The sequence below is a fragment of the Engraulis encrasicolus genome, chromosome 8 (assembly GCF_034702125.1).
Source record: "Engraulis encrasicolus isolate BLACKSEA-1 chromosome 8, IST_EnEncr_1.0, whole genome shotgun sequence".
Classification (NCBI taxonomy): domain Eukaryota; kingdom Metazoa; phylum Chordata; class Actinopteri; order Clupeiformes; family Engraulidae; genus Engraulis; species Engraulis encrasicolus.
This window is the reverse complement of record NC_085864.1, coordinates 17,008,532-17,020,043: the sequence shown is the minus strand read 5'-3', so window position 1 is coordinate 17,020,043 and position 11,512 is coordinate 17,008,532. Positions and strand designations below refer to the sequence as shown.

Genomic DNA, 11,512 nt, shown 5'->3' with positions numbered 1-11,512 from the left:
GCAAAGACGTTGTCCAGAAACGAACCCCTGGAAAGTTTGACGCAATAGCTTCAGGAAACAGGGTCTAGAAACAGGGTCTCCAGGCCTCCGGTCTGCATGCAGAGTACTGAGTGCGTATTAGGGACCCAACATCCTGGTAGGCGTCCCCAAAATTAAGAATGATTAAAACATGTCATTATAGCCTAATTATCAAATAATGGCTTTGCAAATGCATGAATGAGATATGAAGAGCCCATTGCTTTTGTAAGTAAATAAATAAACAAATAAATAATGGGTTACTCCATATTATTATTGGTGATGATGATACCTCCGCCAAGGAGGTTATGTTTTTTATTATTATCTTCATTATTTATTATTTTATTTATGTATTAACCGTCTGTGAAGGTCCAATAGTTTGTTACAGTTTGTTTGAATAGAAACAACTGACACTACTGGCTATGGGTATATGCCAAATGATACATTCATAACACCCAATAAACGGTCATGGGCAATCGGAAACTACACCTGTACTACGAGAAATGACATAGGTAGCCTCCAGAGACAATCTTTATAGTCACTTGTGATATAGGCTAGTAATGTGCAAAGCATACCCTACCGTATCTTTGTCAACAGAGGGAAATATGTGTAGGCAACGTTCAACAGCAGTGCTATCATATTCTAAGCAAGCATGTAGGCACTACAGACCATCTGCAGGACCAATAGTACTTACTTTTGTGATTTTCACTGTGACCCACAGACTCTAATGTCAGGCCGTTCAATAATTGCATACATTGTAGCTGACACTGCTGCAGCTAATTGAATCAGTATGTAATCTATCGTAAGTCCAACAGTAAAATAAACTGACTGCTGAGCCACAATCAACTCAATATCATTACTCATCAATAATGACCACGATAACGTACCCTATGATGATTAGTCAGGTGAAAATATGTAGAATGTGTATTCTACTGGGCGATTACTACATTTAAGCAAACTTACTTTTTTGTGGGAAGGCCGGTCATAAAGTTAACATAATATGACCTGACTTAACATGACAATAGGCCTATTGATTGATTGATTAATTGATTGTTTATTGACAACACATCAATGTCCCCTTTACAGGAGCACTGCATTCCTGTGGTCAAACAAATCCATACATTCTTTTCTATGTGGGCTACTTTTTTTCTTCTCTTTTTTTTACAGTCACACAAGACAAAAACACAAGACACAAAAAAACACATAACAAAACAAAAACAAACACAAAAGTGGAAATGAAAACCTGTCACTTATAGGTTACATGTTGGTCCCATGTTAATATAGCCTTTTACTATTTATCAGAAGATGATGAAGGAGATAAACACAAATTAAAGTAGGCCCTACATAAAAAATGAAAGCATGCTACATCATCTACTTATTTGGTACTATCCAGAACCACTGCAGAGGGTGAACAACACTACACCAAAGATCATTGTCTGCCATCTACCTCCTTTGTCCATCATCTACTGCTCCAAGCACTTAATTCTAAACCTTGTTGCTATGCAGTAGACCTAGGCCTATGTTCCTTGCAGGACTTGCACGTGTTTATGTAGGCCTATATTTTATTATATAGTTATCGGTAGTTTAGTAGGCTTGGTAGTTTTATATTAGTTTTTTTTACATATTTTCCCATATTTATTGTTTATGCACTTTATGTTGAAGCTTTAAAATTAGGCCTAAGTGTAGGCCTATAATAATGACAAACACTTTCTATTCTATTCTATTCTATTCTATTCTATTCTATTCTATTCTATTCTATTTTCGTATCAGCATAGGCGGCCTGATGCAGATTAAAATTGTTGAACAAATACAGTACATAGGCTACATTAGACATATGTGTCCTTAAAGAACACCATTCCAGTCTGGTCAATGAATTGGATGGCTTCAAGCACGCACAGTACAGACAGGAGGCCACGCATGACAGTCACGAGAAGGCGGGGTCAGAAGTAGAATCTTTTCATGCAGACTGATTCGTCAAACCGTAAACTTTGAGCAACCGAGTATTCCCACGCATTATATAAATACTCTGAATGCTCTGGATATTAAAGTATGGATGTTTTCATTTCCGTGACTGCTTGGTAATTTGTATTATTGTTACATTTTGAAGCGAAAGTGTTTTGCCATATCAGCAAGCAACCAACGTTATAGAGATGACGTATGAACGTATGGACAACAAACAGTAGTTGGACTTGGAGACAGAGCAAGGTGGAACAATCCCTGAGCATTCCTGTGCGGAGTTTCTAACGGCGGCTGACAAACGCGACAGTATTTTATGAGCGCGGTTTACAGTACAACAATACGCGATTGCATGGTGGTGGTTAAACCAGGAGTTTGGATTTGTCCTGGCAGGCATAAGCGTCAGCTAACGTTAGCACCACTGAAACATGCCGTGGACTATGACGCCTGTTTTTCTTTTTGCCTGACCGAGGGTAATGATGCGAAACGCTATGGTGAGATGCCGTGCGATTTTTAATTTGTTTAATCTTTAACCAGATGATGGCATGGTGTGAACCCACGGTATTTTATGTGGCAGCGCGCGCCGTGACACTGGCCTAAATGTTAGCGCGTGTACTTTTATCCAGCTAGGTAGGTGTAAATGAGACGTTCTTGGCGCAAGCTAATGCTAACTGACATTATCTAACGTAATGGAAGCACCGTGAACCACTTTTACACTAGATGCTGGATATAGCCTTTTCTTACCCAAAATATGTATGAGCGATGATGCACCTGAAACGACAACTTATTGTCTATTAAAACAGTGTCTTTGGAAGCAGAACTATTGGCGGACATAGAGCAGCACAGCTGGGACTTCTACTGTTTATGCCCAGATATCAGCCCCTCAATTAGCTAGCAAGCTAAGCTAGCTCATGATAGGCTTCCAACATAAATCCTAGTTAGTTCTAGTGGGAAAACAAACGTGTCAGCAAAGTAGCCTGCTGGACAAGTTTTGGAACCTTAGCTGAAACAGTAAACTGCAGTCACTTTCTTCTTAATTCGTTGTCTCAAGTCTGAATCCTGCATCTCAAATGTTTCAATAGAGGATGACATACAGCTAGAGTTGTGAACCAAACTAGTTTGTTGACAAATATCTCTACACAACCTAATCCAATATGCTGTCAGGTCATATGTCAGAATTTCCATTTGAATGTCATTCACCGTTTGGCACAGGTAGTGTGATGACTTCAATGAGTTAATAGCCTCACTTGGCTGATTATTGTCAAATAATATAAATGTTAACTTGACATTTCACATCATTGTCAAATTTGCACAACTGAAGCAAATAACGCACTTCGAGGAACGCTGCAATTTTCTCGAGCAGTTGTGGTAATTGGGCGTGCAAAGCAACTGTATTTGTAAAATATAACGTGTAGGTGATGATTAAACTGAAGTCATTTGTTTCTTAATTGTGTGTAGAAATATTAGAAAACTTCCTTTCATTCAGACTTTGCTAAGAAGACAGTTCTGTTGACTAGAATTAAGGGGCGACTGGAGCAGAGAGGATCTACTTGTTGCTAAACTCGGTGGTGCGCGTGTGTTCCATCTCCCGACATGAGAAGATGAACAGCGAGGAGCCAGCCTTAGATTTGTGCAATGCCAAGAACAGCTCAGGGGAGAGCACAGCCGCAAACCCCTCGGGGGACGAAATCATCCCCAGGAACAGTGACTTGCTGATGGATGGAGAGGCCGTTAAACAAGTGGTGGACCTGCCAACGCTGGCCAGGCTTTCCGCCTGTCCAGTTGGGGAAAATGATGAACCCGAACGGACGAAAGACAAGTCGGATAGCGTGGAGGTAAATGTAAACAAGAACAACGGTATAGCAGTAAGTGCTGCAGCGGTTGGTTCCGACCCAAGTGACTGCTCTGATGACAACAAGCATCGCAACAGCAGTGACATGGTGCCGGAGGCGCCTGTCATCGGCCTCTCCATAGGGGTCGGCGTGGATGTAGGGGACATGGATATCGGTGTGGATTTAAGTTTAGACGAGACTGGCATTTTGGAGCCGGAACCACCGGTGCCCAAATCTGAAAGTGCCTCCGGTGGCACCGGTGTGAACTTAGAGGCGCAGCTGGACACGTCGGAAGCATCAGAGAAGTCGGCCGAGATGGGACAGGGGGATGCTTCTGTAAGCCTGTCCCAAGCAGAGACCCTCTCCTCTCCGACGTCAGATTTGGGAGAGGAGCAGACACTCAAACCCGGGGCCAAGAGAGTGACGTTTCCTTCTGACGAGGACATCGTGTCTGGGGCAGTGGAACCCAAAGATCCCTGGAGACATGGTAATTCATTCATTCCTTCCTCTTTATTTTGTCAGACTAGCACTCACACTCATACACTCATGTCTAGATTACCCTGAAACACACACCCTCTCACATGTCTTCACATGCATTTAGAGACATTGACGGGCAGGAACCAAATGCTACAGGATGTTTTTTTTTAGAGGGATTGTTTCTGTATTTCATTCATCCAATTGCAACACAAGACGAGTCAAGTCAGGTGTATCACTGGTTGGTGACTTGGAAAATGCATGCTTGTCTTGGATGAGGCAGATATCCATTCATCCGTTCTTTCATTCATTCTTTTGTTTATTCATTCATTTACAGACCTTTATAGCATGGACTAGAATGGTCACTGGGAGGTGTGTGTGTGTGTGTGTGTGTGTGTGTGTGTGTGTGTGTGTGTGTGTGTGTGTGTGTGTGTGTGTGTGTGTGTGTGTGTGTGTGTGTGTGTGTGTGTGTGTGCACGTTGTGTGTACACGCATTTGTGTGGGCGCACGTGTGTATGTGTGTTTGAATCATCAGCCTGATGCCCACACCCTTTACTTTCATGCTCTTACCAATCTTTGTTATGTGATGAGGGATGATGAATCCAAACTGTGAAGAGTCATTACCGCTTTGCTTGGCAGCTGATTCCAGTACGTACACGTGCACACACTCATGGTGCAACTACACACAGACTTCTGTATACTTGCACAAGAGCACACACACACACACACACACACACACACACACACACACACACACACACACACACACACACACACACACACACACACAAACGTGCTTGTCATCATTCTCCCAACACGCTGGCCATCACCTCTGTTTTGACTCTTGTAGTCTAGTATAAGCTTAATTGCTATGCTGTTAGCCCCAAGACAAGTGGCATCTTGCTAGCAGGCAGGCCTTCCCTTCCTAAAGTGGTTTCCCTCAGCTGCCTGGCCCTGCCGGCCTCTCAGATGGCCTCACAAGCATCCCACCATCCCACTGCTAAGCCATTAGCATTCAGCTGAGTTCAACTACCCCAGCACGCTCGGCTAAATAAACCTTCCCTCCCCCATCTCTCTCTCTCTGTCTCTCTGTCTCTTTCTCTCTGTCTCTCTCTCTCTCTCTGTCTCTCTGTCTCTCTTTCTCTTTCTGTTTCTGTCTCTCTCTGTCTCTCTCTCTCTCACAATCTTTCCCTTTGCCCTCTTACTTCCCTCCCTCCCTCTCTCTTTCTCTCTCTCCGTCCCACCTCTGTCTCCTCCCCTTTCCAAAAACATAAATCTGTGTGGGCCAAAAGCAAACATGAGTCACTGAGACCAGTGAGTGGGCCCCAGAGAGGCCTGAGCCATCCATCCTCTTGGGAGCTCCTTCTTCCTCCTTCCTCCCTCCTTCTCTCTCTCCCTCCCTCCCTCCCTCCTCCCGACCCTGTCATGTCTCTCTTTCCAGCCAGCCAGCCAGCCAGCCTGTGCTGTGTCATAGTGGTCCTGGCCGCCCGGCTCTGTGTGGTTCACCAGCAACAAGAGAGCAGCAGCCTCTACCCTGACCTGACCTTCCACCCACTGCAACAGCTGTGAATGCTGGCCAGTTCGTTTGGGCATGCCGAGTGCTGTTGCAAACTAGGTAGACAGAGGCCAGCCTGTGCCGTGTTTTCTGTAGCTTCATGGAACTAGCGAGCTATCAGACTGACTGTGACGTGACTCGTCAGTCAGGGCAAAAGCAGCTAGCAAGGTCGTATAATACACTACTAGCCACAGCCACAGTAGCAGCTAATTGCATAGATGCTCACTCGTCAAAGAGACAGGGGTGGATCAGTGGGGTGGGGTGTTCCCTCATCTGTGTCAGCGTTGCTGACGCGCAGCAGTAGCTGTGGCGTTGTCGGCATCAGTGGCGTCGGCAGCTCCCCTCCTGTTTCATAGGTGTGTCCTGCAGGCCTTTAATCCCCATCCACACATAAAAGCAGGTAGAGAGAGAGAGAAAGAAAGAGGGAGGTAGCGAAAGACTGAGTGAGAGGGAGAGAGAGAGAATAAAAACACTCCCCTTAAGCTGAAAGGCTCTAAGCTCCTTGGTGCTGCCTGAACAGGTGCAGTGGAGGAACATCAACAGCATAAAAACAATCCACTGCTTTTAAAGAGTTGGCCACGCTAGCAGGCTGATCAAATGGCCTGTTTTTCCGTGCGTGTGCGTGTGTGTGTTTATATGTGAGTGAAAAAGAGGGTTTGTGTGTGCTTGGGTCATGTAGACACCGAGTGGACCATGGAACATGTGTTCTTTTTATGTGCTGCTGTTTCTAAGGGCTTTGTACTGTAGGTAGGTAAAAGTGCACTTGTCAGGCATCACCAGAAGTTCTTGACTGACTGTCTTCATCACTTTGCAGCCCGTTCTCAGTGTTTACTCGGATCTGGCGTGTTGAGACATGCAAGTGTCATTATTATTGTTTTTTGCCACATCATGGGTCACAGGATATCATGATCACGAGCAGTGCAGCTCTGCTCAGCTCATCCTATTCTGTTGTAGATGATCAGGTTTTTGCTGCAGTGTCATCCCGTGAGAGACACCACACTGAAATGTAATTGCCGTGCATTTATGTGAATGAAAGCTTGATTGACAGGTTAACAGTCGCAAAAGCATGCATGCGTGTCTTTGGTTGCTGCTCAAGTGCTCACATGCCGTTCATTCATACTTTACTGTGTGTAAGACTGTATGTAGTGAGCATTCAACCCTGGAGGTATACATGTAACGCTACCTCTATCCTTGTATGCCTGTAGTTAAGGATGCTTCAAAACAGACTCATGAGCGCATTGGGTGTAGTTTAGTAGACCTCTGTAGACCACAAAGGATGAGAAGGCCACATTTAACCATAATATCCTTGTATACCAGTTGTTCAAGCGATATTCCGGGATTTCTGACATAGGACCCTGTTTCCTAGTTAGTCAGAGTCTTGTAGACATGTGCAGATACTTTTTTGATATTCCAAGCAGTCCTTGTAATTCCAGAGGCCGCTGGTGCTAGGCTAGCGCAAGTGAACCACTTTTGGTAGCCTCTCACTAAACGGTGTTATACCCAGATCACAAGGGTATGCGGGTACTTCAAAACAGCATTCATCATTAGCGTAGGATCAGCTTAGTTATTGGCCTTACAAGGCAAAAAGGATAAGGGAAAACAGTGGTGGTGGTGATATGTTGCCCAGTCCAGGCCAGACAAGGCTGTTCCCACAGTGTCATGGGAATTGTAACTCAGCTGGTTGTTGCATCACTCAGCCTCTGCCTCTGCACTGTTGTTGCTGTTGCTGACATGACTCTGCCCATTTCAACCTTGCCCTGATAGGCACGGATAAAGGGGTCACATGATGTGAGGAGTGGGGAGGTGGTGGTGGTGGTGGAGGACGACTGATATCGTGGCCCATTAATGAGTGAACTCATTCCCCCCCTCATCTCCCTCCCTCCTCTTTTCCTCTGTATGTGGTGGTCATCTCTCTCTCTCTCTCTCTCTCTCTCTCTCTCTCTCTCTCTCTCTCTCTCTCTCTCTCTCTCTCTCTACCCTCCTTCCTTCCCTCCTTCCCTCCCTCTGTAACAGTGTACGAGGGGTTATCAGTGCTATCACGTTTTAAGCAAATCATTAGGCCTACCTGCAGATTAAGCCCTATTGTTTTCCATTAATCTCATTCGTCTTGACTTTTAAGATCAAAGTTATTGTGCAGCTTTTTGTTAAGTGTGGTTGTATGCATGATGTTAAGGGTGGGGTTCTGCTGGGATGGAAATTGGCACAGTTTACAAGCCAAATGCTGGTAAATATATAAAAGTGGCTGTTGAATTTTAGCATTGCGGATATTTTGTAAAGGTAATATCCACGTGGTGGGGTTGTGATGGGGTGTGATCCCCCCCCCCTTTTTTGGCATCATATTTCTGCTTTAGCATAATGAATTAATCAATAATTTGCATACCTAGTACAAATCTGCTCGTTTAAAATCAGGTGCTGGCTGAGTCATAGGGGGTTCTACAAAGCGGTTACAAAATGGCCTCCTGCAAGGCAGCGAGGGAATGTTGGAATGCCACAGAGGCGAAGGAGCGGGATGCTACTGTGGGTACAGCAGGTGGACTCTCTTGTCTGCGATTCGCTCCGGGATCGTGTTGGAAATGGGAAATGGCATTTCATTTCATTGGCCTTCCTCCCTTTGATGTCTCCGAGTAAAATAACCACGTTGTCTTCTAGGAACTGCTGTGGTGGGGGTTTGGTATTACCTGTGTGTGTGTGTGCGTGTGTGCGTGTGTGCGTGTGTGCGTGTGTGCGTGTGTGCGTGTGTGCGTGTGTGTGTGTGTGTGTGTGTGTGTGTGTGTGTGTGTGTGTGTGTGTGTGTGTGTTTGGATTATGTGCATGCTTGAGCTTGCATTCGTGCTCAGTTACGAGCAAGAGCAGTGAAGACGTCGCAGAGCAAGTATCAAGTGGTCTCATGATCTGAACTTCAACGTCATAGTCTTCACACTTGCCTGAACAGCATGTGAGAATTCCCTCTCTTCTCTTCTCCTCTCTCCTCTCCCCTCCTATCTACCCTCCCCTGCCCTCCCATCCTTCCTCGTGCTGAGTTCTCGCTTTCCTCTCTGATTTCCTCAGGCATTCATTCTCCCTCCTCCTCTACCTCTCGGTCTTTCTCGCTCTTTCTTTGTTTCTTTCTTTGTTTCTTTCTTTGTTTCTCTTTCTCTTTCTCTTTCTCTTTCTCTTTCTCTTTCTCTTTCTCTCTCTCTCTCTCTCTCTCTCTCTCTCTCTCTCTCTCTCTCTCTCTCTCTCTCTCTCTCTCTCTCTCTCTCTCTCTCTCTCTCTCTCTCTCTCTCCTTCTCCTCACGAGGGCCTAGAAGGCTCTTAGCATGGACCTGTGGTATTCATGTCCTCACTCACGAGCTCATTGCTGCCAGAGACGCTGAGTTCAGGAACTCTCACTGCCTCCCACTCAAAGCGACCAGTCCCACCTTCCTCCGCCATCCTCCATCCTTTCTTGGCTTCCTCTCTCGCCGTTCGCCATTGTTGTTGTTTGCGCCAAGGGGGGGAAGTTTATTCCTGATGGGGGTGGCTGGTTCTGACAGGGATGGGGGTTGTCTTGCCCCCTTCTTTACGTCCTACCTTACCCCCTTCCCTACCCCCTTTCTTTATCCCCTTCTCGCCTCCTCTCTCATATGGTGTATAAGTTGTTATCATGCCATGTTCTGTCTCTCCTGCCCTTGGGCAATGCTTCAGATTACACAGCAACAGGCAGGCAGTGTGAGAGATTCTCTGACTCATGCTTTTCATTTGTACCCTGCACTCCCCCCTATTCCTTACCGCACCTCTCACCACCCTACTTACTTTACCTCATGTGCTGTATGCACATGTCTGTTTTCTTGCCATGTTCAGTCTCTTAACCCTTGCCAAATGCTCCACACACACAGACTAGTCACGGCAGTGTCATATTCCCTGGCCCTGCTTTCTTTGTCTTGTCTTTGTGCAACCTGTTTTGTCATGCTGTATTCCCCTCGGCCTGTTACTCCCTTTGAGGCTATGAGTGGGGAAATATCGTGCATGTGTTTGTGTTCACTGCAGATAAGGCAGGGTATTTATTTAGTCCTCTTTAGCCCATGTCACCGCTCTCTGGTTCAGCCGTACACTTTAGGGTAATGGGCTAATTCTTAAAAAAAAGCTGTTAACTAACTGTAAAACTAATAGCCACAAAGTCACATGCCTTTTTTTTCTGTTGCCCAACAGTGTTTAAATAAAAAATAACGAGGCAGGCACATAGATTGTGAGGTTTACATTATCACAGCAGGGGAAATTGAATAGTCCATTTGTTGGACGTGTGTGTGTGTGTGTGTGCGTGCGTGTGCTTAAACCAGTGCCCAAATAGACTAGGGCCAGAACAGCACGTTCTGTACTGCAGTGGGAAGGGGGGGAAAGGGAAAGGGAGGTGGGGCGTGGGACCACAGACGCCATGTGAACACAGTATAGTTGGACTTATAGCTGGGGATACAGTCAACATGCTTGTTGCTGCTTAGTTGCTGTACAATGTGCATTGACAATGTTGCAGCAGAACTTCATTTGTGAGTGTTACCCCAGCACATTTCCAAGTCTTTGGGCTGGAATTTGCATGGTTTGCATGGCATAGTCAAGCGTTGAATTTTCATTATAATGTAATAAAATTGAACTTTGGATTGTCACTAGGGATGTTAACCGGTAACCGGTTAACCGATAGTCGACCGGATCAACTTTAACCGGTTAAAAATTTCTGCCACCGGTTAACCAGTTGTAATAATAATAATAATTATAATAATAATTTCCTCCCACAAAGCTCCAAAAACGACACTTTTCCATCTGGAAACAGTGGCTAGACATGGCAGGTCCTGTCAGCGGAGCAAAAAAAAGGCTTATGTGAAATTAAAAAAAAAAAAAAATCAGTGCTGTGCATATCAGGCACGCGAACGTTGTATAGTTTAACATTACCGGTTAACCGGTTAACCACCGGTTAATGAGTCTCAGTAGCCGGTTAAGAGTTTTTTCAATTTTCGCCATCCCTAATTGTCACTTCTAAGTGGTAGCTTAGGTTACCCATCACCAAAAATGTTGAAAAGTGTATCCCTGTGTTAGTTCCCTGCTGGCAATAATGGTATTACATAATTTCACAAGTTATGGAAAGGTTATGATTGTCATTAAAGTGTATAGAAGTATAGACAACTTGGCTTGTTACATGGTGTGAGCAGCACAAGGGTTGTGTTATGTGTATGGCTCTAAGCTATGCATGAAAAGTAGCTAAGTTTTAGACAAGATCGTTAAAATTATATTTTTTTGAAGTTGTGCGAACAGATGTGTGTGTGTGCGTGTGAGTCAATATCCTTATGGAAAATGACCAGCTACTGAGTGAGTGGACCCATCAGAGGTTAGTTGGCTGGGGTGGAGTTATGTAATAGTGCCACCTGTGGCTCTACATACTGTTACTGGCCTGCCACTGTCCCTCGGCGTGCGTGTGTGTGTGTGTGTGTGTGTGTGTGTGTGTGTGTGTGTGTGTGGTCGTCTGGTCCTCTGCCGTCAGCTGAATGGCCTTGCGTCTCAGTTAAGTGTTTGAACCCGGGTCAAGTGGCCGCTGTGTTGCTGTGGCAGTTTAGCTTCTCAGTGTCCTGCTAATGGGGAACAGTCAAGCCTCTCATCCCACCCTCAACACACACACACACACACACACACACACACACACACACACACACGCCGCCTGGAGTTCTGACAACAC

General features: G+C 45.2%; 1 protein-coding gene across 4 annotated transcripts in view; it reads left to right on the top strand.

The window, feature by feature from the left end:
* Positions 1–1,985: 1,985 nt before the first annotated feature.
* The window catches only part of ppp1r37 (protein phosphatase 1, regulatory subunit 37), an 80,124-nt gene continuing 70,597 nt past the window's right edge, over positions 1,986–11,512 (top strand). Inside the window, exons 1-2 of one of the 4 annotated variants that reach the window (XM_063205063.1) lie at positions 1,987–2,465; positions 3,489–4,290. In XM_063205063.1, coding sequence (XP_063061133.1) covers positions 3,573–4,290 — 718 coding nt within the window. In that variant the 5' untranslated portion in view covers positions 1,987–2,465; positions 3,489–3,572. Of the gene's footprint in view, positions 4,291–10,244; positions 10,335–11,512 lie in introns of those variants that run through there. The other 3 variants (XM_063205064.1, XM_063205062.1, XM_063205065.1) reach the window with 3 other exon arrangements.